We start from the raw sequence: 24564 nt of genomic DNA, 5'->3' as shown, positions 1-24564 counted from the left end.
ACTCTTACAACACAATAGCAACAAAATAAATAACCTGATTAAAGGTGCTCAACATCAATAATCATCAGGGAAATGCAAATCAAAACCACCACGAGATATCACCTCACACCTGGTAGGATGGCTTTGCTCAAAAACAAACAAACAAATAACAAAACAAAACCCCAAAAGATAACAAGTGTAGGCAAGCATGTGGAGAAAAGGGATGCCTGGTACACTGTAGGTGGGAAAGTAAATTGATACAGCCACTATGGAAAACAGTATGGAGGATACTCAAAAAACTAGCCATAGAATATGTTAGTTTTCTAACTAGAATATGATTAAGCAATCCTACTTCTGGTTACACATCACAAGGAACTGAAGTCAGGATCTCAAAGAGATATATACACTCTCATGTTCAGTGCAGTATTATTCACAATAGCCAAGATATGGGAGAAACCTAAATTTCTATCAATCAACACAGAATTTGCAAACGAAGCGACTGACACGGGATTAATCTCCAAAACATAAAAACAAACAACTCGGGACTTCCTGGAGGTCCAGTGGTTAAGACTCTGTGCTTCCATCACAGGGGGCAGGCACGGGTTCGATCCCCGGTCAGGGAACTGAGATCCCACATGCCACATGGTGGGGAGAAAAAAAAAAAAAAGTATCTCTTTAAAAAAAAAAAAAAACAGCTCAAGCAAAAAATGGGCAGAAGATCTAAAGAGACATTACTCCAAAGAAAACATCCAGATGGGCAACAGGCACATGAAAAGATGTTCAACATCACTAATTATTAGAGAAATGCATATCAAAACTACAATGAGGTACCCAAATCTACAATGAAGTATCACCTCACACCGGTCAGAATGGCCATCATCAAAAAACCTACAAAAAATAAATACTGGAGAAGGTGTGGAGGAAAGGGAACCCTCCTACACTGTTGGTGGGAATGTAAATTGGTACAGTCACTATGGAGAACAGTATGGAGATTCCTTAAAAAACTAAAAATAGAGCTACCATATGATCCAGCAATCCCACTCCTGGGCATATATCTGGAGAAAACCATAATTCGAAAGGATACATGCACCCCAAAGTTCACTGCAGCACTGTTTACAATAGCCAAGACACGGAAGCAACCTAAATGTCCATCGACAGAGGCACGGATAAAGAAGATGTGGTACATACATACAATGAAATATTACTCCGCCATGAAAAAGAATGAAATAATGCCATTTGCAGCAACAAGGATGGACCTACAGATTGTCATACTGAGTGAAGTAAGTCAGACAAAGACAAATATCATATGATATCGCTTATATGTGGAATCTAAAAAAAGGGTACAAATGAACCTATTTACAAAACAGAAATTGAGTCACAGATGTAGAAAACAAACTTATGGTTACCAAGGGGGAAAGTGGGGAAAGGCATAAATTGGGAGACTGGGACTGACATATACACACTACTACATATAAAATAGATAACTAATAAGAAGTTACTGTATAAAACTGAAGTATAGTTGATGTACAGTAAGTTACAGGTATACAATACAGTGATTCACAATTTTTAAAGATTATACTGCAGGATGGTGAATTTTATGTTATACATATTTTTTTACCACAACAACAACAAAAAATGCACTGAAAGAAGAAATGTGAGACCAAAAGAATCACAAACAGGTATTTAGATAAAAACTTGCACTTGAAAGAAAATTCTACATGAAGACAAATCATCTGATGGGCTTCCCATGTTCATTCTATTATGAACAGCAAGAAAAAAACTGAATGTTCAGTAAAGGCTCCTTGGGCTAACTAGAGATTGAAACTGATAATCTATTCTATAAAGATTTTCCCTACTTACTCAGCCAAGGTAATGACTCTATTCCTTCAAATTCCTACACTATTTAGTGACTGAACCTTAACATGTAATTTAGGCTGGTTTTACAAGACCTTCACTGTGCTTACCACCCTCTGGTTTAATGAAAAGGACTAAAGGCATTACTAAGACTCTACTGGCAAAATTTGTAGAGGCCCTCCAAATACCTTGACCAAAGCATTGTCACTGGTCCTTCTAAATCTCAGATCCACCCCTTTTGGAACTCATAAACTCTCACCCTTTGAAACAGTCATAGGATGCCCAATGCACTTGTCTCCTTCTTCTGACCCACAACTGATAAAAGAAGAGATACTTCAATATTCCAAAGACCTAATTGCTTCTATTAAAAATAATCATGCTTTGGTAAAGCAATCTTTTCACAGTGCACTGTTCGGAGATGAAGACCTTAAGCATCACACCTTGCACCTGGAGATTCTGTCTATTGGAAAAGACACCTCCAGAAGAACTCTCTTCAAGCTTGCTGGAGAGGCCTCTATCGGGTACTGCTAACCAACCTTTGTGCTGCCAAACTCCAAGGAAGAGACTATTAGATTCACGTCAGAAACCTAAAGAAAGCGCCAAACCCTGACTGGACCTGCACATCATCTGGTGACCTGAAACCAAAGATTTCCTGAAATTGAAGGAGACAACTTCTGATGAGACAGCTATCCCAAGATATCTGAACAAGGCCTGCTGGAAATGTGTTGCCGAAACCTTTAATGATGACAATGTTTCAGATGATTTCCAATGTCTATGATCTTGGTAACAGTGAACTTCAGATAAAACGTGCATGAGAGTTCTCCCTCTTACACCTCCTTGTTACTCAAATGTGACCTCAACAGTTTTCCCATCTATGCACTTCCTCTCCAACATGAGACATTAGACCCAGGAAAGTTCCTCCCTGGCACTGAAATATGAAAACTCACTGATAGTAGAAAACCTGATTCTTGATCAGCAATGCTTTCAGAGAAAGATCTTGGTCAAAAGGGGGAAATGTAAAAAATTAATAAACAGAAGCCTCAATTACAGTCAGCGGGAGCTCTCACACTCTGTGATGATAGCAGAGCCCAACAGGAAGAAGACACCTCTTCTTTCCTGACAAGGACTCAGCCAATAAAAAGCCATGGACTCTTTGCTTATTATGCCCCTCCCAACTTCTTTTTCACCCTATGAAAGACAGACAGACCTTGAAGCAGAATATTTCCTATTTGTTGCTTTGACATGATAGCCTAATTCCCTGAAACATCTTATTTCATAGACAAATATTATCAATGCCAAATGATTTAGCAAAGAAATTTCGATACAAAGTCAAGCCAGAAATCAATCCCTTTTAGATAACGGAGACAACTGGAAGAATAAAAGTACATGCAGGAACAGGATGCTCAGATAACACTCACCTCTTCCACAAGAGACCAGTACTTGCAGTTACTGCAGATGCTCCAAGAAAAGCCACCATCATCAGCCGTCGCCTGATCTGGGTGGGCTGTGATGCTCCATGGTACCATCGAGAGCCCACTGCCAGCTCTGCCAATGCAGAAAGAGAGTTAAGACGAAACATCCTGTGAACAAAAAGTAGAAATGTTACTCCTAGCTGGTGGCAGTGACAGTGATGATGATGATAATAACAGTATTAACATCACCAACAAATACTAAGTACTTAATGGCAGACAGTATTCTAAACACTTGGCAATACTATGCATTATCCCATTTAATCCTCAGAACAACCTGATGAGAAATGTACTACTACTTATAAACCTTACATACCAGTCAAGGTATAATTAGAAGAAACCACATGGTAATTTGAACAGGGAAAATTTAATATAAAGCATTATTAATTACAACAGGCAATTAAGTACTAAGGGGTAAAGAGACATTAGATACAGGGAGCAGTCACTACTTAAAGGGCTGTTGCAGAGCAACAAAAAAGGAATAAATCTGTAAACAGGCCACTCCCAACAGGATTGAGATCTGGAAACTCTGGTGAGGATACAGCCATGGATGTCAGAGAAATTTACTAAAGTGCTACACCAAAAGAACTCACTGTAAAGCCATCTACAGGTGACTGAAGGAGAAACAGACATTTCTTCTTGATTACATGACTTTTTGTAGTGGCAGTTCATTCAAATCACACAAAGTATCCATACTTCTCCCCTTTGATTTTCTCAAAGCATAGTTTATTTCTTCCTGATTTAAATTACCTTGCACTTTGTATGTATATTCACATATTCACGTATTTGTTCATACATAACTTTGCCTCCCCCCAACCCCCAACATACACAATTGGTTCTGAGGCCAAAATTATTCTTTTCCTCTTTGAAAACACAGAGTCTAACACATAGCCTGTTACATTACAGCTGCTTAAAATATTTAACTATTTTACTTTAACATGAAAAATGTCAAGTTGCAAATTATACAGGTACTGGCTCTGAACATTTAAGTACATTTCTCAACCCCAATACACTAAGAAAACTATGTCTTTCATTATTTGGGTTCAGGTCAAGTTAGACTATTTAGCTGTCTCCTAACATCACCGAGGTGGTTACTGATTCTTCTCTGGGACCTATACCTATAATCTCTTAAGTAAATCTTTCTCTTAGCCTCCTTCATTCAACCTAGGTCCAATGCCAAAGTTGGAGCTAAATCTTGCCCTTAAAGATAAAGTGGGAAATAATTAATTTTTTCTCCTATATGCTATGACCTAAGCTTCAGCACCACAATTCTTACATCCCTTCCAATCCTAGAAATCACCTCATTTTATTGCACATACTGTAGCAAATTCCAGCACCAAGGAGATTGTCTTTTATGTTTTCTTACATCCGTCAACTTCTGATTCATTTTTAAATTAACATTTTCCAAACCCACAAGTGCATTCATACATAGCATTGCTTTTGTCTGTAACAAAGACAAGCACAACTAAAACATTCATATCTGGAGAAAACATTATTCAACATTGACAACAGAAAGAAAAGAGCATTTGAAAGTTCTCAATGTGAAAGACAAATAACATAACCAGTTCAAAAGCTGGACTAGGCAAGGGGTATAAGGCTGGAAGATAAGTTTACAACATCTGATCAGATATGGAGAATATATAAATGACCAAATAGGAAAGCCATGATCACTTGAGAAGATCCTTTGAATGCTGGACTGAGAATTTTGATCACATATACAACAAACAGGGAGCCACTGAAGTCCTTAAAAGGAAAATAACATGATGCAAACATTTTTAAAAGAATTCCAATCTATCTAATAGCAGTGAATAGAATAAACTACAAAGAACCATAGGCAGAGAGAGCTAACAGGGAAGTAATGAGTACAGTCAGAGGCAGCTAATAACCAAAAGTATTGTGATGAGCACCTAGATCAGGATGGTTAAGTATAGAAACCAAAAATAAAATAAAATTTTCCAAAGAGAAACAAAACTATCAGATATCAGTGTTTGACATACATCAATATCTAACTGCATAGGAATTCCCTGGTGGTCCAGTGGTTAGGACTCTGCACTCTCACTGCTGAGCGCCCGGGTTCAATCCCTGGTTGGGGAACTGAGATCCTGCAAGTCGTGTGGTGTGGCAGAAAAAAATCTAACTGCATAGGAGATGAGGAAGACAAAAAGGTAAAAGAAATTAAAATAATGACAACACTAAGGAATATGGTAGAAAGTGAAATGGAATAGGAATCCAATGACCCAAGATCTAGACTCAATTCTACTACTAAACAGTTATGCACAAAGGAAGTTCATCTCTCCTCCTCAGAGAAGAGTATACCCATTGATGAGAGAACTGCCTACAGGAGCTTTAGGGTTTCTTTTATTTCTTTAATGTTCTCATACCTCTGGTGAAAAAAGGTATGGCAAAATTTAATCTATTTCAATTCGGGGGGAGGGACTAAGACCATATGATATATTCAAGATTTATTAGCTTTGGGAATCCATATCCGTATGCTATGGCTCCAGAGAATTTTAAACTTTGGAGGTTCTGAGTTATACTAACATTCCACTTACATCTGATGTTGTAATTCAAATGTTACTGTCTACATCTCATTTCACCACTGGTTTTAATCTCATTCCCCAAAGTACACATCAATACATATCTAGTCATCTTCTCTAGTGTAATTTCCAATAGATGTCAAATAAACTGAGGAAAAAAATTATCCCACTGAGAACAGGCTCTATTATAATTTAATTCTCAGCTTTGTACTGAAGAAATAGTGTAACTAGTCGAATGTGTTAATTTTTGATGAGAGACCGTTTAAACAGATTTAAGGAGATCAGCTTTCCAACTGAGTCTGGAAAACTGAATAGGCCAACTGGCAGCAGTTATGCAGTAATGAAGATTAACATGCACATTTATGACATGGATTAAATTAAATCAAAACCAGTGCATTTTTCTCTTTCCTAACAGTCCCTATCCTTCTCCCAAAAAAAGGCATGCCTCTAAAAAATAGCTTTTAATTGCAACTGAAAAAAGATGAAGACGTATTTCTAATCAAGAAATGTCAAGAGAAGCAAGTAAAAGATAATCTTGTTACCAAAGAAAAGCATTATCTACCCAACAAGAAACAGAACAAGTTGTTTTTTTTAAAAAAAAAACAAAAAACCTGTAACACTATATCACTGCTGTGTTTCTATATCTATTATTTTTAAACTATCATGCTTAATGTATTGCTTCTGGTAACTTTCAAAGGGCCACAGAACCAGAAAATCACTTAATTCAACATCATTATTTTCCAGGTGAAGCAACTAAAATCTAGATAAGTTATGTAGTTTACTTATAGATAATTAGTACAAAAACCTACAATAGATCCCAAAATTCTTGCTTCCCAAATAAATAACATAAGGGGGGGAAACCTCTTCAAAACTGTTCCCAGAAAAATAAATATAATAGCCGCACTTCAAAAGGAGATCAAGTGTCCAATTACAGAAAGATACACAATGTTATGACAGAATACAATGTAATATAAATATTAAAAATGATAACCATTAAAAAGTATTAAAATATTATTTCACAAAATAACAGAAAGTTGGGCTAAAGATATAAAAAGACAGTTGAAAAACAGAAGTAAACATGGCTCTATAATCTATGAAAAGATACTTAATATCACACATAATAAGACAATGCAAATTAAAACTATATTGACAAACTGTTTTTCACTCATTAAGCTGGCAAAATCCAAAAGTTTTAAAACATACTAGTTGGCAATGCTGTAGAAATGGCACTGCTGAGGAATGTGTAAATTGGTACAATCTACAGAGGGCAATTTGGTAATATCCATCAAAATCACCTATATAAACTGCATATATTGACCTAGCAATTCCACTTCTGATATAATACGCTATTGATATACTTGCACACCTTTGAAACTACACACACAAACATTCATTGCAACATGGTTTGTAACAAACAGCAAAAGACTAAAAACCACCCCAGTGATCACCAAGAGAGAACTGGTTACACTACGATAAATATCAATATATACAAGGCAATATCACATAGCAATAAAAAGAAAATGAAAAAACTATGTATAGATTTGGAAAGATTTTCAAGACATACTGTTATCTTAATAAAGCAAGGTGTGGGACAACATATATAGTATGATACCTTTCGTGTAAAAAAAAGGGAAACAAGAATGTGTATTTGTATGTTCTTATTAATTAATTCTGGAAGGACACACAAAACAGTAATAGCAATAGTGCCGGTGGGGGTGGGAGGTGGGTGAGATATGAGACAGGGAGATTTTTTTTAACATCTTTATTGGACTATAATTGCTTTACAATGGTGTGTTAGCTTCTGCTTTATAACAAAGTGAATCAGCTATATATATACATATATCCCCATATCTCCTCCCTCTTGAGTCTCCCTCCCACCCTCCCTATCCCGCCCCTCTAGGTGGTCACAAAGCACGGAGCTGATCTCCCTGTGCTATGCGGCTGCTTCCCACTAGCTATCTATTTTACATTTGGTAGTATATACAAGTCCATGCCACTCTCCCACTTCATCCCAGCTTACCCTTCCCTCTCCCCATGTCCTCAAGTCCATTCTCTACATCTGCATCTTTATTCCTGTCCTGCCCCTAGGTTCTTCATAACCACTTTTTTTTTTTAAGATTCCATATATATGTTAGCATACAGTATTTGTTTTTCTCTTTCTGACTTACTTCACTCTGTATGACAGTCTCTAGATTCATCCACGTCTCTACAAATGACCCAATTTCATTCCTTTTTATGGCTGAGTAATATTCCATTGTATATATGTACCAAATCTTCTTTATCCATTCGTCTGTCGATGGGCATTTAGGTTGCTTCCATCTCCTGGCTATTGTAAATAGAGCTGCAATGAATGTTGGAGTGCATGTGTCTTTTTGAGTTATGGTTTTCTCTGGGTATATGCCCAGTAGTGGGACTGCTGGGTCATATGGTAGTTCTATTTTTAGTTTTTTAAGGAACCTCCATACTGTGCTCCATAGTGGCTGTATCAATTTACATTCCCACCAACAGTGCAAGAGGGTTCCCTTTTCTCCACACCCTCTCCAGCATTTGTTGTTTGTAGATTTTCTGATGATGCCCATTCTAACTGGTATGAGGTGATACCACATTGTAGTTTTGATTTGCATTTCTCTAATAATTAGTGATGTTGAACAGCTTTTCATGTGCTTCTTGGCCATCTGTATGTCTTCTTTGGAGAAATGTCTATTTAGGTCTTCTCCCCATTTTTGGATTGGGTTGTCTGTGTTTTTAATATTGAGCTGCATGAGCTGTTTATATATTTTGAAGATTAATCCTTTGTCCATTGATTTGTTTGCAAATATTTTCTCCAATTCTGAGGGTTGCCTTTTTGTCTTGTTTGTAGTTTCCTTTGCTTTGCAAAGGCTTTTAAGTTTCATTAGGTCCCATTTGTTTATTTTTGGTTTTATTTTCGTTACTCTAGGAGGTGGAACGAAAGAGATCTTTCTGTGATTAAGTCAGTGTTCTGCCTATGTTTTCCTCTAAGAATTTTATAGTGTCCAGTCTTACATTTAAGTCTCTAATCCATTTTGAGTTTATTTTTGTGTATGGTGTTAGGGAGTGTTCTAATTTCATTCTTTTACATGTAGCTGTCCAGTTTTCCCAGCACCACTTATTGAAAAGGCTGTCTTTTCTTCATTGTATATTCTTGCCTCCTTTAACAAAGATAAGGTGACCATATGTGTGTGGGCTTATCTCTGGGCTCTCTATCCTGTTCCATTGATCTATATTTCTGTTTCTGTGCCAGTACCATACTGTCTTGATTACTGTAGCTTTGTAGTATAGTCTGAAGTCAGGGAGCCTGATTCCTCCAGCTCCGTTGTTCTTTCTCAAGATTGCCCTGGCTATTCGGGGTCTTTTGTTTCCATACAAATTGTGAAATTTTTTGTTCTAGTTCTGTGAAAAATGCCATTGATAGTTTGATAGGGATTGCACTGTATCTGTAGATTGCTTTGGGTAGTATAGTCATTTTCACAATGTTTATTCTTCCAGTCCAAGAATATGGTATATCTCTGTTTGTATCATCTTTAATTTCTTTCATCAGTGTCTTATAGCTTTCTGCATATAGGTGTTTTGTCTCCTTAGGTAGGTTTATTCTTAGGTATTTTATTCTTTTTGTTGCAATGGTAATGGGAGTGTTTCCTTAATTTCCATTTCAGATTTTTCATCATTAGTGTATAGGAATACAAGAGATTTTTGTGCACTAATTTTATATCCTGCTACTTTACCAAATTCATTGATTAGCTCTAGCAGTTTTCTGGTAGCGTCTTTAGGATTCTCTATGTATAGTATCATGTCATGTGTAAACAGTGACAGTTTTACTTCTTTTCTGATTTGTATTCCGTTTATTTCTTTTTCTTCTCTGATTGCTGTGGCTAAAACTTCCAAAACTATGTTGAATAATAGTGGTGAGAATGTGCAACCTTGTCTTGTTCCTGATCTTAGTGGAAATGGTTTCAGTTTTTCACAATTGAGGATGATGTTGGCTGTGTGTTTGTCATATATGGCATTCATTATATTGAGGTAAGTTCCCCCACGCCTACTTTCTGGAAGGTTTTTATCATAAATGGGTGTTGAATATTGTCAAAAGCTTTTTCAAGATAGATTTTTATGAAATACTATTTCAGTTTTAAAACTATGCTTATGTATTTTTCCAGACAACAGACAGTATTTCATGCAAGCATCTTGAGTGAAGTTTAAAGACAGAATACAAGGTAATATGTGCATGCCAATTAAAATAATGTAAAATATGTGTACCTTTTTAATTTATAAAAAAATTTAGATGATGCAAATAAAATTTAAAGATTACTCCGGGGGTAGAGTTTTACTCAAACTCTTTCATTTAAAGAAAAATAAAGGCAGACCCAGGTTGATGTTTCATCCTCCTCAGCCAAGAGCTGTAACTTGCCAGCCCTATTAGTGGGCTCAGGCCCAATAATGTCTCAGAAATTAACCCATATCATGGTAAATTTCCCTAGTAAGATAAGCGTTACTTAAATCAAATTCATATCTTGATACTCTGATTACTGGCACATCCTGATTCAACTTACCAAACTATTAGAATTCCAGACCTTATCCTGAGCCTGACTTATCTGCTTGCACTTTCTATGTTATTATGCCTCTGGTATTTATGATCTCTGGCAACTGCACATTCATAGAACAACTGCTTGGCTCTTCCACTCCTGACACTGGCCTACATAAACCTCTTTTGTACTATTTCTGACTGTTACCCAGCACTATTGTTAAAAGCAACATCTGTTAATACTGAGGCCAAAATAAATTTCTGAGATATACCTAAATTTGGCTATCAACAAAACTCAGACCTCAGTTAACTAAAACTTCAAGGTTTCAAAGTGTTTAGTCTACATGAACTAAGATTCTGAGAAAACAAGGACTGAGTGTCCTTTATATCTGTATTTCTAGACTCTGATACAGCACCTGTCACAGATAGTATACATAGCTGATCAGTCAGTGCACTCCATGAACCTGGAAAATTTTTGCTCTCTGAGAAACACATTATAGAATCAGCACTATCTGGAGTGCCCACAAGAATTCCCTCTAGTCATTCCAGTGGCAGCTGGATACTAACCATAGATTTGGATTCAGTAGGCCATCAGAGCCTCAGCCATTAAGTACCTTAATTATACACTTAACTCTCTTTTATTCTATTTCCATGCTCACTAAGTAATTTGTACTTCCTACTTACATTGCCTTCAAAGAGAGAACATGTTGATCAGAAGATGGGAGTTTCTAGTTCTTATGGTAAATTAATAAATTGGCAATCTGCAATCTGGCTTATAATTTTAATCTCCCATGATATTACACAGTCTAAAGAAGCTTCTCTGAATCCAACCAATTCCAAGGCACTGATATGATCCAGTTTAAGGACTTCCAAGGTTCAAAGCCAAGGTCTTGGACTATGGTGACATCTTGTCCCTCTGCCTCGCCATTTCATTCAAACTTACACCCCAGTGAGAATTTCTCAAAAGCTTTGTATGGCCAGAGTCATTGAATCTAGGGATCCACACTCACTCTTCCTTCTGCCCAGGGTGTAATCAAGTTAGGGGAAGAGAATAAATGAAGAGTCTAAATAAAGGAAAATCATGGGAATATTGTTTTGCTGGACATGATACAGATTTTTGTGTGGAATAAGCAAGACTACTTGCATTTTTGTTACAATAATAATACAGGAATACACTTTTATTGTTGAAAATGTTGTTGTAGAGAAATACATAAGAAACTATGTATTCTTTTTCATGTATCTGAAATTCCACCACTCTCCCTAAAAGAAAGAAGAAGGAAAATAAGATGCATATTTGTATATCCCATCAAAGGATATACAGACATACTTCTTTAACTACTATAGAGTATTTCATTCTATGACTGTTCCACTATGACTGTTTAACTATTCGCCAATTAATACAGTAAGTTGTTTCCATACTTTGCCATTACAAATATAGCTCAGGGGCTTTTTTCCCTATGCATTTATTTTTATTCAAGTATATCTGTGGGACAGATATCTAAAAATGAAACTGTTAGGTTAGAAGAGTGTGATCGTTTTTAAGTTTTTAAAAAATTTTATTGAAGTATAGTTGATTTACAATGTATTAATTACTTCTGTACAGCAAAGTGACTCAGAGATATATATATATATTCTTTTTCATATTCTTTCCCACTATGATTTGTCACAGGATATTGAATATAGTTCCCTGTGTTATACAGTAGGACCTTGTTGTTTATCCATCCTATATATAATAGTTTGCCTCTGCTAATCCCAAACTCCCATTCCTTCCCTCCCCTACCCCCATTTTTGACTTTGATAGATACTGCCAAATTACCCTTCAATACTGACATTCCAATTTACACACCACCAGCAGTGTATGAGGGTATTCCTTTCCCTGTACTTGTTATTCTCAATCTTTTCCATTTATATGAGAGATAAATAATCTAAGTAAATGAGTTTGATAATATTTGATTAGTAAATGAATTTGATAATATTTGTTTACTTTTCAAGAGTTCACCTTTGGTGTTCTGAGGACCATTAGAATATTAAGCTGTATTTATTTTCTTTTGTTCTAGTAATATTCCCAGTCCTCAGGCTTCATCTTTCCTTATTTGCAAAAAAAATAAAAGGCGCGGGGGGGGGGCATTTGTTTCACCTAGATTATTTTAGATATAAAACAGTATGTTTACGCTAGATGTAATATTAACACTATTTCATTCAATGTTATTTTTGAGTAGAATGTTATTTTTATTAAACAACAAAAAGGCTATAACTTCCTTAATCTGAACCATTTCAATACTCTTCTTATTCAATCTGACTGAGCTCCACCAGATCTGACTGGGAAGATTTTTTCCATCTAATGTTTTGCTTTCTAATGGCTAGTTATACTTTCAAAATACTTGAATTGATTATCCATTCATCACATTACTGAAAAGAATTATTTAATCTAAACAGTAACAAAGTTCTCAAAAATACCCCTCAAGTGTTTCATCTTCACACAAGCTAAAATTTACACTTCACACATACTAAAAATTACAGTGTGCCCAATTCAACTTCAGTACAGGGACATAGCTACTTCAGTGTTTCACAACAAAGACGGATGCACTTTTTCATATGTACTTTTTTGTAATTTATTTTACGAAAGCTACAACCTAGAACAACTTACTAAATACACACTAGGCAGTAGTGCAAACATCAACAAGTGTATTTATTTCACTGATATTTGTAATACTTCTTCTCTGCAAAGGGTGTGTGTTATCCCCAAAGTACATGCAATCTATGAAAGCAATAGTTGCAATGAACATAGGAGAATAAATAACAAGGAAAAAATGAGCATCTCCTATTGCTATATTTAAGATTTATGGACTTCTGAGAGCAGAATTAAGTAGCTTCAGATTAGCCAGTCAAGTTGTTCCTTGGGCAAACTATAAGGATTATTGTAGTTAATATTTTCATAATTCATTTCATATTCATAGTTTATATACCCACAGAGCTCAACAAACTGGGCTTATATGTCTTCATGAAAGCACAAACATGAGGACTGTAACTAATACAATACACAAAGCCTAATACAATACTTTGGGCATTAGACAGATTTAAATAGAAATATAATATTTTGAATAATGCCTAATAATTATAAAAATATTGACTATATAATAGGCTATTGGACTGGAAGTGAGGATAGTCAAGTTTCTGGCTTGCTTTTATTATTGTTTCTAAATGTCTTAACATGACAAACTATTTCTGTATTACTCCTCTGGCCAGCCCCTCTTTATTTTTTAAATTTATTTATTTATTTATTTATTTTTGGCTGCATTGGGTCTTCATTGCTGCGCATGGGCTTTCTCTAGTTGCAGTGAGTGGGGGCCACTCTTTCGTTGCGGTGCGCAAGCTTCTCACTGTGGTGGCTTCCTTGTTGTGGAGCACAGGCTCTACGCACGCGAGGTCCAGTAGTTGTGGCACACGGGCTTAGTTGCTCCATGACATGTGGGATCTTCCCAGACCAGGGCTCGAACTCGTGTCCCCTGCATTGGCAGGCAGATTCCCAACCATAGCGCCACCAGGGAAGCCCGAGGTCCTCTTTAGATGCAAATGAAATCCCACATCGTCCATAAAAGCTATGTAGAATAATCACCACTCTTGATTTCTTCCTCTGATTTCCTGTAGAATTAACATTCTGTACCATTATTATGGTACCTTGTTTATTAAATCATTTTCATGTATACCTGCCAACTTACCAAAGAGACTGCAAATCTAAAGATATGAAGTATATTTTAGGCTTCTTAGTATCCTAAGTGCCAGTTAATAAATCTGAAGTTATTACTAACAGTAATAACAGATATTAATGTTCAATTACACTAGAGTTCATATAGAAAACTTAGGGCCTCTTTCTACCTCTACTACCATCCTGTTATGTGACCAGTAAAAACCTTATCTTCTCTAATAATGCAGGGAGATGCACGGCACAGGTGGTTATTCCTAAATCTTTTCTGGCTTTAAGAGTCCATTTCAGAAAAACAAAATGTAAAGGTGTTTTGTACTTTTTGGAAGAAAGTCATCCTGAATGGTTATTAATGACATAACATCCTACATTAGCCTCACTGGCTTAAGAAAATTTCATGTAATCCAAAATGTCCAATTGTCATTATTTCATTTAAGTCATTAGCTATTTATTGAGCAAGGTACTGTGATGGTACTGCAAGAGGCACAAAGATGAACAAGACATAATGTGCCCAAGAACACCTTATAATTTGGTAGGGGACATAAAACAACTATTCAAATAACCATAATGCAAAGCAGGAAAAAAGGTAAGAGCTATAAGAACACAGTAACATAGAGTCAAAGAAAGGAAATATTACATTAGGTGGGTAAGTGGAAAGGGCATAAGAAAGGATCCAAGGAAGATTTACTTAGGGTAGGAAAAAGCTAAGCATTCTTTACAAAAGACTTTGAATGCATTATCTTAGAAGCCTTTGTTATTTTACCTGAGGAATGGGATAAGGTACCAGAAATATAATCTTTACCGCACAACTATGACACTTCTAAAAATGCAATAATATATTAGATTTCAATTATGCCAAATAATTTTTAAAACATCTCTATACATTTCTTTTAGATGAAATGAATCAGACTGAAAGTTCTGCAATGACACCAGGATGACTGCCAAAATACAGTAAAGATTAATGTTCATGTCTAGAAAAGATGCATTTTCATACCTCAAAGTGACATTACTGACGGCATAAATAAGGAAAGCTCACACTTCAGCTCACTCTGTTCTGAGAAGTGAGTATTTTTCAACAGCAGAGAAAGAGCTATTTTAATGATCTGGGGAATGTAAAGTTAATTTTAAGTCACAGAAGTCTCTAACAGGGAAAAAAAAAAAAACAGTTAACTGTAGGCACAAGAATCTTCTCACAGAAATGTTAGGTTTGACACAGAACTTTTGTACACATTCTTGCTAAATGAAGATGCTATGGAAAAGCAGGTCAATATCCCATAGTACTCAACTTCCTGAAACTCTGTGAAACATTCCTTCATCCAGCTAAGAACCTCCGAAGTTCACTTTTTCAAAATACATACACACCCGGATGCACACACATATCATAGAGCCTTTTTTTTTTTAAACATCTTCATTGGAGTATATTTACTTTACAATGTTGTGTTTCTGCTGTATAACAAAATGAATCAGTTATATGTATACATATATCCACATATCCCCTCCCTCCCACCCTCCCTATCCCACCTCTCTATGTGGTCACAAAGCACCGAGCTGATCTCCCTGTGCTCTGCAGCTGCTTCCCACTAGCTATTTTACATTTGGTAGTGTATATATGTCAGTGCTGCTCTTTTACTTCATCCCAGCTTACCCTTCCACTTCCCCGTGTCCTCAAGGCCATTCTGTACATCTGCGCCTTTATACCTGTCCTGCCCCTAGGTTCATCAGAACCACTTTTTTTTTTAGGTTCCATTTATATGTGTTAGTATTTGTTTTTCTATTTCTGCCTTACTTCACTCTGTATGTTAGACTCTAGGTCCATCCATTTCACTACAAATAACTCAATTTCATTTCTTTTTATGGCCGAGTAATATTCCATTGTATATATGTGCCACATCTTCTTTATCCATTCATCTGTTGATAGACATTTAGGTTGCTTCCATCTCCTGGCTATTGTAAATAGAGCTGCAATGAACATTGTGGTACATGTCTCTTTTTGAATTGTGGTTTTCTCAGGGTATATGCCCAGTAGTGGGATTGCTGGGTCATATGGTAGCTCTATTTTTAGTTTTTTAAGGAACCTCCATACTGTTCTCCATAGTGGCTGTATCAGTTTACATTCCCACCAACATTGCAAGAGGGTACCCTTTTCTCCACATCCTCTCCAGCATTTATTGTTTGCAGATTTTTTGATGATGGCCATTCTGTGGCCATGAGTTTGGGAGTGTTCCGCCCTCTGCTATATTTTGGAGGAGTTCGAGAAGGATAAGTATGAGGTGATACCTCATTGTGGTTTTGATTTGCATTTCTCTAATGATTAATGATGTTAGCATCCTTTCATGTATTTGTTGGCAATCTGTATATCTTCTTTGGAGAAATGTCTATTTAGATCTTCCTCCCAATTTTGGATTGGGTTGTTTGTTTTTTTGATATTGAGCAAAATGAGCTGCTTGTATATTTTAGAGATTAATCCTTTGTCAGTTGCTTTGTTTGCAAATATTTTCTCGCATCCTGAGGGTGTCTTTTTGTGTTGTCTATGGTTTCCTTTGCTGTGCAGAAGTTTTTAAGTTTCATTAGGTCCCATTTCTTCTGGTTTTATTTCCATTTCTCTAGGAGGTGGGTCAAAAAGGATCTTGCTGTGATTTATGTCAAAGAGTGTTCTGCCTATGTTTTCCTCTAAGAGGTTTATAGTGTCTGGCCCTACATTTAGGTCTTTAATCTATTTTGAGTTTTTTTGTGTGTATGGTGTTAGGAAGTGTTCTAATTTCATTCTTTTACATGTAGCTGTCCAGTTTTCCCAGCACCACTTATTGAAGAGACTGTCTTTTCTCCATTGTATATTCTTGGCTCCTTTGTCAAAGATAAGGTGACCATATGTGCATGGGTTTATTTCTGGGCTTTCTATCCTGTTCCATTGATCTATATTTCTGTTTCTGTGCCAGTACCATACTGTCTTGATTACTGTAGCTTTGTAGTATAGTCTGAAGTCAGGGAGCCTGATTCTTCCAGCTCCGTTTTTCTTTCTCAAGATTGTTTTGGCTACTTGGGGTCTTTTGTGTTTCCATACAATTGTAAAATTTTTTTGTTCTAGTTCTATGAAGAATGTCATTGGTAGCTTGATAGAGATTGCACTGAATCTGTAGATCACTTTGGGTAGTATAGTCATTTTCACAATGTTGATTCTTCCAATCCAAGGACACGGTATATCTCTCCATCTGTTTGTATCATCTTTAATTTCTTTCATCAGTGTCTTATAGTTTTCTGCATACAGGTCTTTTGTCTCCTTAGATAGGTTTATTCCTAGGTATTTTATTCTTTTTGTTGCAATGTTAAATGGGAGTGCATCCTTAATTTCTCTTTCAGACTTTCATCATTAGTGTATAGGAATGCAAGAGATTTCTATGCATTAATTTTGTACCTTGCTATTTTACCAAATTCATTGATTAGCTCTAGTAGTTTTCTGGTAGCAACTGTAGGATTCTCTATATATAGTATCATGTCATCTGCAAACAGTGACAGATTTACTTCTTCTTTTCCGATTTGGATTCCTTTTATTTCTTTCTCTTCAATGACTGCTGTGGCTAAAACTTCCACAACTATGTTGAATAATAGTAGTGGGAGTGGGCAACCTTGTCTTGTTCCTGATCTTAGTCAAAATGGTTTCAGTTTTTTACCATGGAGAATGATACTGGCTATGGGTTGGTCATATATGGCCTTTATTATGTTGAGGTAAGTTTCCTCTATGCCTACTCTCTGGAGGGTTTTTATCATTAATGGGTGTCTGAAAGCTTTTTCTGCATCTATTGAGTTGATCATATGGTTTTTATCCTTCAGTTTGTTAATATGGTGTATCACATTGATTGATTTGTGTATATTGAAGAATCCTTGCATTCCTGGGATAAATCCCACTTGATCATGGTGTATGATACCTTTAATGTGCTGCTGGATTCTGTTTGCTAGTTTTTTGTTTGTTTGTTTTTGCGGTACACGGGCCTCTCACTGTTGTGGCCTCTCCCGTTGCGGAGCACAGGCTCCGGACGCACAGGCTCAGCGGCCATGGCTCACGGGCCCAGCCGCTCCATGGCATGTGGGATCTTCCCAGATCGGGGCACGAATCCGTGTCCCCTGCATCGGCAGGCAGACTCTCAACCACTGTGCCACCAGGGAAGCCCTGTTTGCTAGTATTTTGTTGAGGATTTTTGCATCTACATTCATCAGTAATATTGGCCAGTAGTTTTCTTTTTTTGTGACATCTTTGGTTTTGGTATCAGGGTGATGGTAGCCTTGTAGAATGAGTTTGGGAGTGTTCTGCCCTCTGCTATATTTTGGAAGAGTTGGAGAAGGATAGGTGTTAGCTCTTCTCTAAATGTTTGATAGAATTCACCTGTGAAGCCATCTCCATAGAGCCTTTTTATTGCAATAATAAAACCTGAAACTCATGTCTGATGAAGGAAGAATGGAAGAGTAGCAGTTTCCCTTCCTTGAACAACTGCACAGAAGAACAAATCAACCTAAGAAAGTCTATTTAAACCAAAAGCAAACAAACCATCCAGGAAACTACACAAGTAATGATAACCAATATAAATTTTCTAAGACCACTAGGATGTGCTAATGTGTTGAGATAAGTAAGCTTTTTTCAATATTTAAAATTTCCATAAAACTACATCTCCAGGGCTTCCCTGGTGGCGCAGTGGTTAAGAATCCGCCTGCCAATGCAGGGGACACGGGTTCAAGCCCTGGTCTGGGAAGATCCCACATGCTGCGGAGCAGCTAAGCCCATACACCACAACTACTGAGCCTGTGCTCTAGAGCCCGTGTGCCACAGCTACTGAAGCCCATGTGCCTAGAGCCCGTGCTCCGCAACAAGAGAAGCCATCGCAATGAGAAGCCTGTGCACTGCAACGAAGAGTAGCCCCTGCTCACCACAACTAGAGAAAGCCCGTGCACAGCAACAAAAGACCCAACACAGCCTAAATAAATAATAAAATAAATAAATTTATATTAAAAAAAAAAACTACATCTCCAACTTTCGATTCAACCTTTGGAAATTAGGTAGCCATGGAGTTTTAATGGTTAATAAATACTTTTAATGTACTTAAGAACCATTAGAAAACTACAGGGTGAAAAACAAATCAGCTATCAATAAGGACAGTTTAAGCACTGCTCCAAAAGAAAACAGTGCCAAGAAAGTACTAACTGCACAAAGCAAAGGTCAGGGTGTGTAGAATTGAAGAGGAAGAAGAGCAGTCTAGAAGCAGCACTGTGGAAAACCATTTTTTACTCGCCACCTCGCCTAAACATCTTTGGTTTATCCAAAATTAAGATACATTTCAATTTCAAGCCCTAACTATGCCTCAAAAATTTTATGGTCACTTTGCCATATTTTTTGGCAACACCAGCAGTCACAAAATCTTAGTATATAACATAAAATTTCATTTAAAATGTTTCTGTTTAAACAATTCTTATTATAGGATAATCCAGTAATATGCTGCTAACCAATATTTGATTATTCATTTGGAATATTCTAAATGTTAACTCTCACAGAATACAAAACTTAATCTTTATCATCAAATCAAAGTAGAAAGTGTTAGGTTAGGGTTTGCTAGGATGTATATGATTTCAAGAAAACAAACAGGCGTAGCTGAAGACATTACAGACGTCTCATTCCTATCTCCCAATATTTTCTCCAAAAGAAATGCAGAACAAGAAAGGGAAAATAACTACATGAAAACCATGCATAAGGGAAGAAGGTATATGGGAAATCTCTACCTTCTCCTCAGTTTTGCTGTAAACATAAAATAACTCTTAAAAAAAGTAAACTCTTTTACAAAATTCATGTGGAATCTCAAGGGACCACAAATAGCCTAAACAATCTCGAAAAAAAGATGAACAAGGTGGAGGACTCTCACTTCCTGATTTCAAAACTTACTACAAAGCTACAGCAATCAAAGCAGTGTGGTATGACATAAAGACAGACATATACCAATGACATAAAATATAGAGAGCTCAGAAGTAAATCTTCACATATATGGTCAATTGATTTTCAGCAAGGGTGTCAAGACTGTTAACAAAGAGAATACCTCTTTTCAACAAATGGTGTGGAGAAAACTGCATGTCCACATGCAAAAGAATTAAGCTGGACCCTTAGCTTACACCCTATGCAAAAATTAATTCAAAATTGACCACAGACGTAAGCATAAGATCTAAAACTATAAAACTCTTAGAAGAAAACACAGGGGAAAATCTTTATAACACTGAATTTGGCAATGGCTTCTTGGACTGAACATCAAAAGCACAGGTAACAAAAGAAAGAATAAACTGACTTCATCAAAATAAAAAATTCTGTGCATGAAATTACAGTATCAAGAGAATGAAAACACAACCCACAGAACAGGAGAAAATATTTGCAAAGCATATGTCTATTAAGGATTAATATCCAGACTATATAAAGAACTCCTACATCTGAACAACAAAAAACAAATAATCCAATTTAAAAATGGGCAAAGGACTTGAATAGACATTTCTCCAAAGAAGACACACAAATGGCCAATAAGTACATGAAAAGATACTCAACATCATTAATCATTAGGGAAATGCAAATCAAAACCACAGTGATTTACCACTTCACACCCATTAGAATGGCTATTGTCAAAACTAAAAATGCACTTCTCAAACCTTTAAGGTTTTCAAGCTAGAACTCAAATATGTAATGTACTGACATGATAACAATACATCATGGGAATAATATCTTCATCATATGTAGTCCTAAAGTTCTTAATTGTTAATTTCTAGAAGAGCTTAAAATAATTAAACAAAAAATTCAAGGCCACAAAAAAAAAAAATTTTCAACGCCCTGGAACACAATATATTAGACTTGAATAACACAACTACACATTATTACCTTACAGAACTTCAATCTTTGTGGATTGAAGGATTGTGCAGGATAAGAAAAAATGCATCAGAAGGAATATTTTAAAAACCAGAAAGGATATATTTTTATCACCATGATCAACAACTTAATGTAATGGACACATATATAACAGAACACTGAACAGCTGTATATTACACACTCCTTTCAAATACACACAAAAATTATAGAAATTAACCACATGAAATGTAATGACGTCAGAGTTTCGCATTTAGAAGTCAAGTGACAGTGGGAGTGGGAAGTTACAGATGAAGGATTGGCCAAATGTTGATAATTAATGAAGCTGGGTAATGGGTACATGGGGATTTTGTATTGTATATTAAGACATTTTTCATAATTTCATATATGTTTCAAATTTTTCACAACAAAAAGTATTTAAAAAGTGATTATAGAGGTTCTAGCTCCGGTTAAGATGAAATGAGCACACTCCTTCCTGTCTGTCCCACTGAATGCAACTGAAAGCCCTGGATGGAATATCTATAGCCCTGGATAGAATATCTATCTAAGGACTCTGAAAAGTAAATGTCAGCAGGCAGAATGGAAAAGGAAATAGATCTCAAGGTAGCGCTGAAATGGAAGTGAGGTTCCAAATTTCTTCCTCTGGTCTCTCCATGCCAGAATTCAAACTTAGCCTGACACTAAACATGTGCTCTGGATGCAGACATAAAAATCTCCAAGAAGAGCCATTTATTTCTGGTTTGATGAGTGGGAAAAGGGACTTACATGAGTAAGAGAGAGTGGGAGAAATTCCCTGGATTTGCATGTGTATGTGTGTGTGTGTGTGTGTGTGTGTGTGTGTGTGTTGTGTGTCTTTTTTTGTTTTCTCCCATCCCAGCAACAAAGCACTCCTACAGAGGAACCAGCAGCTGGGAAGTCATGTAAAATCAGAAGAAGGGAAAAATTCTTTTCTAACCAGAGGAACTGTGCTCCAAGAGCACTGGGGCAGCTCTTCTATTTTTCTATCCTCTGTTCACTAGACCCAGGAGGCTGATGTAGTTGAATTATATGACAGGGTAGGGAAAGGAAAATTTCAGGTTTGAATCACGAGAAGCAGGGTCCTTGAGAGCAAGTAAGAGTTGGGGATATCACAAAGAAGGGGAGCTCAATAAAGTGAAACCATAAGGTTCAGTATGATCTCCTGAGCTCACCTCCAAGGTACACATGTAGATCTTACCCTAAGCAGCATAGCAAAGGATCTATGAACTAAAATATGGGGTAGACCACCACCAAGGTTCAAGACTGGCCACTGTGTGGGGCACAAAAGGGTCAAATATGGATAGTACTGAAAAGGCTAAGAAAACTGAACTGACATTGGAACTACAACCCATAAAAGGTGGGTTGGAATTTGCAGCCTGAACCTAACTAGGCCAACTGCCTGCTAAAGAAAAAAAACCAACATTCTTTACAGGATTTAAGTAAGATCTGTAGTGTCAAAACATGATATTCTAGGAGAATTATTTGCTCACAGACCCACTCCAAAAAACTATATAAAGTTCTTCAGATGGAAAAAAAAAATACTGGAGGGAAACTTGGAAATTCGGGAATGAAGGAAGAGCAACAGAAATTGGCTTTCATCGTTTCTAAAAAGTTTGCTGTAACTCTTACCTTTGTTCCTTTGTGTGTAATATGTCATTTTTCCTCTGAGTACTTGTTATTTGGTGCATGCTAGACTGGTAGCAATGGGTTCTCTGTTGTCCTGGGATAGCCACAATTTTCAACAGTGACCTTGTGTCACTGGGTCTTGTGCATGGAGCTTTCTCAGTGGCCCTGTCTCTCCTCAGATGTAGACTTCTGAAGATCTCAGCTTCTGCCCCTCCCCCAGAGGTTGAGGATTTCTTTTTCTTTTCCTCTTCTCTAGAGTTAACGGATTTTCACCTGTGCTCTGAGGTGACAGGGTTGCCTTACACACTGGTAAAATTAAAAGTCCAACAACACCACATATTGGCAAAGATGTGAAGCAATGGGAACTCTCACACTTGATGTTGGAAGTGTAAATTGATTCGATCACTTTAGAAAAGTTTGACATTATCTTGATAAATTGTAGACATGAATACCTTTAACCCTGCAATCTTACTGTAGAAAAATTCAAACATATTCTGAGATATGAACAGGAATGTTCATAGCAACACTGCTTGTAATAACCAAAACTAGCAACAACCCAAATGTCTATCAACAGTTAAATGGATAAACATGTCCTAATTCCTAATGTGGATAATTGAATAAACAGGGATCCACGTTATAGTCATTAATGAGTAGCTTTATTTTTTTTACACATTTTACTGCAAAATAAAATATATTTTTTAAAAAAGGAGTTACTAAATTAATTTTGGAAAATTTACATCCTCCCCCCAAATGCTTTACAAATAACACACTGTAAGTCTCATAAATATAATGTTCAGTGGAGAAGCATATCATAAAAATATATACATGGTCAGATTTCATCTATATAAAGTTCAAAACAAAGTGTTTAGTGATACACATAACCATGATTATAACCAAAATTCTGGAAGATAATTTATCTCCTGAAGAGATAAATTGTTTTATCAAATTATGCTCAGAGACTGAGATTGTCTTTGCCAATGACTTATTTAACACAGGTTAATTGCGGGAATTATATAATAATATGTCACAAGCCAACAGCATACAGGATAATGTCTCTTAATAAGCCAATAAAGAAATATACTCTAAAGCAATGGTAGATTGCTTTGGGTGGTTGATTCAAATGATTACACTATTGTTCCAGGCAAAGGGGAGATGAAAGAAATAAAGCCCAAATTGAGTTGAGGTGTACCTTTTCTATCAGTTGGTTTTCCGAACAGTCAGCTTAGCCAACCAAGAGCTGCCAGAGCAAACTGAAGTCCCTTGTTGCTAGAGCTGGATGCTAGTGGAATGAAGGCACCAGTGCTGGCTGACAAGATGATCTCCTTCACAAGACCGCTGCACTGTTTTCATCACTGCTGGCAAAGAGTAACCTTGCCACAGCAGGTCTCTGGAGAGTTATTTTAGATCAGCAAAGAGTAGCCTTGCCCAGACTGAACACTCTCAGTAAGTCCTCACAAGTTCTTGGTATTTAAAGTTTAAATGTTCATTACAACATAGTCACTCCTCCATATGTTCACATCAACAAGCACTTAGTAGCACAACAACTTTGATGATATCATCTTGACACAGCCTCCCCAATGTAAACAAATTCACCCTTAGATCAAAACAACTTCACTTAAGCCATAAACAAGTAGGTATGAAATCATAACAAACCAACACACAACAAGCTGTGTGATCAAAGAAGGGCACATCGGGGACTTCTGGGGTGATGTAAATGTTCTTTTTGGCCTGATATGGCTCACTTTTTAAAATTATTCTTTAAAGTGTACATATCTGTTTCATGTAGTCTTCTTTATGTGCTATATGCCATATCTATATGTGATATATACAATATAAAATTCTTTTTTAACGATACCCAACCATTCAAAAGCTGATATTAGGTTGAGTTAATCTAACCATACAAGAGAACAAATCTAAATGGCCTATGTAAACCTACAACCATATCCTCATTTGTAATTTGC

The 24564-nt window shown here is 36.5% G+C and overlaps 1 protein-coding gene across 3 annotated transcripts in view; it reads right to left on the bottom strand.

Annotated features, from left to right (window-relative positions):
- MICU1 (mitochondrial calcium uptake 1) overlaps positions 1–24564 on the bottom strand; it is a 193504-nt gene that overhangs the window by 153929 nt on the left and 15011 nt on the right. For all 3 annotated transcript variants that reach the window (XM_067710605.1, XM_067710607.1, XM_067710606.1), the window contains exon 2: positions 3252–3413. In XM_067710605.1, the coding sequence (XP_067566706.1) occupies positions 3252–3412 (161 nt within the window). In that variant the 5' untranslated portion in view covers position 3413. The remainder of the gene's footprint in view (positions 1–3251; positions 3414–24564) is intronic.

The sequence above is a fragment of the Pseudorca crassidens genome, chromosome 16, assembly GCF_039906515.1.
Source record: "Pseudorca crassidens isolate mPseCra1 chromosome 16, mPseCra1.hap1, whole genome shotgun sequence".
In the NCBI taxonomy this organism is placed as follows: domain Eukaryota; kingdom Metazoa; phylum Chordata; class Mammalia; order Artiodactyla; family Delphinidae; genus Pseudorca; species Pseudorca crassidens.
This window is presented reverse-complemented; position numbering and strand designations above follow the sequence as displayed.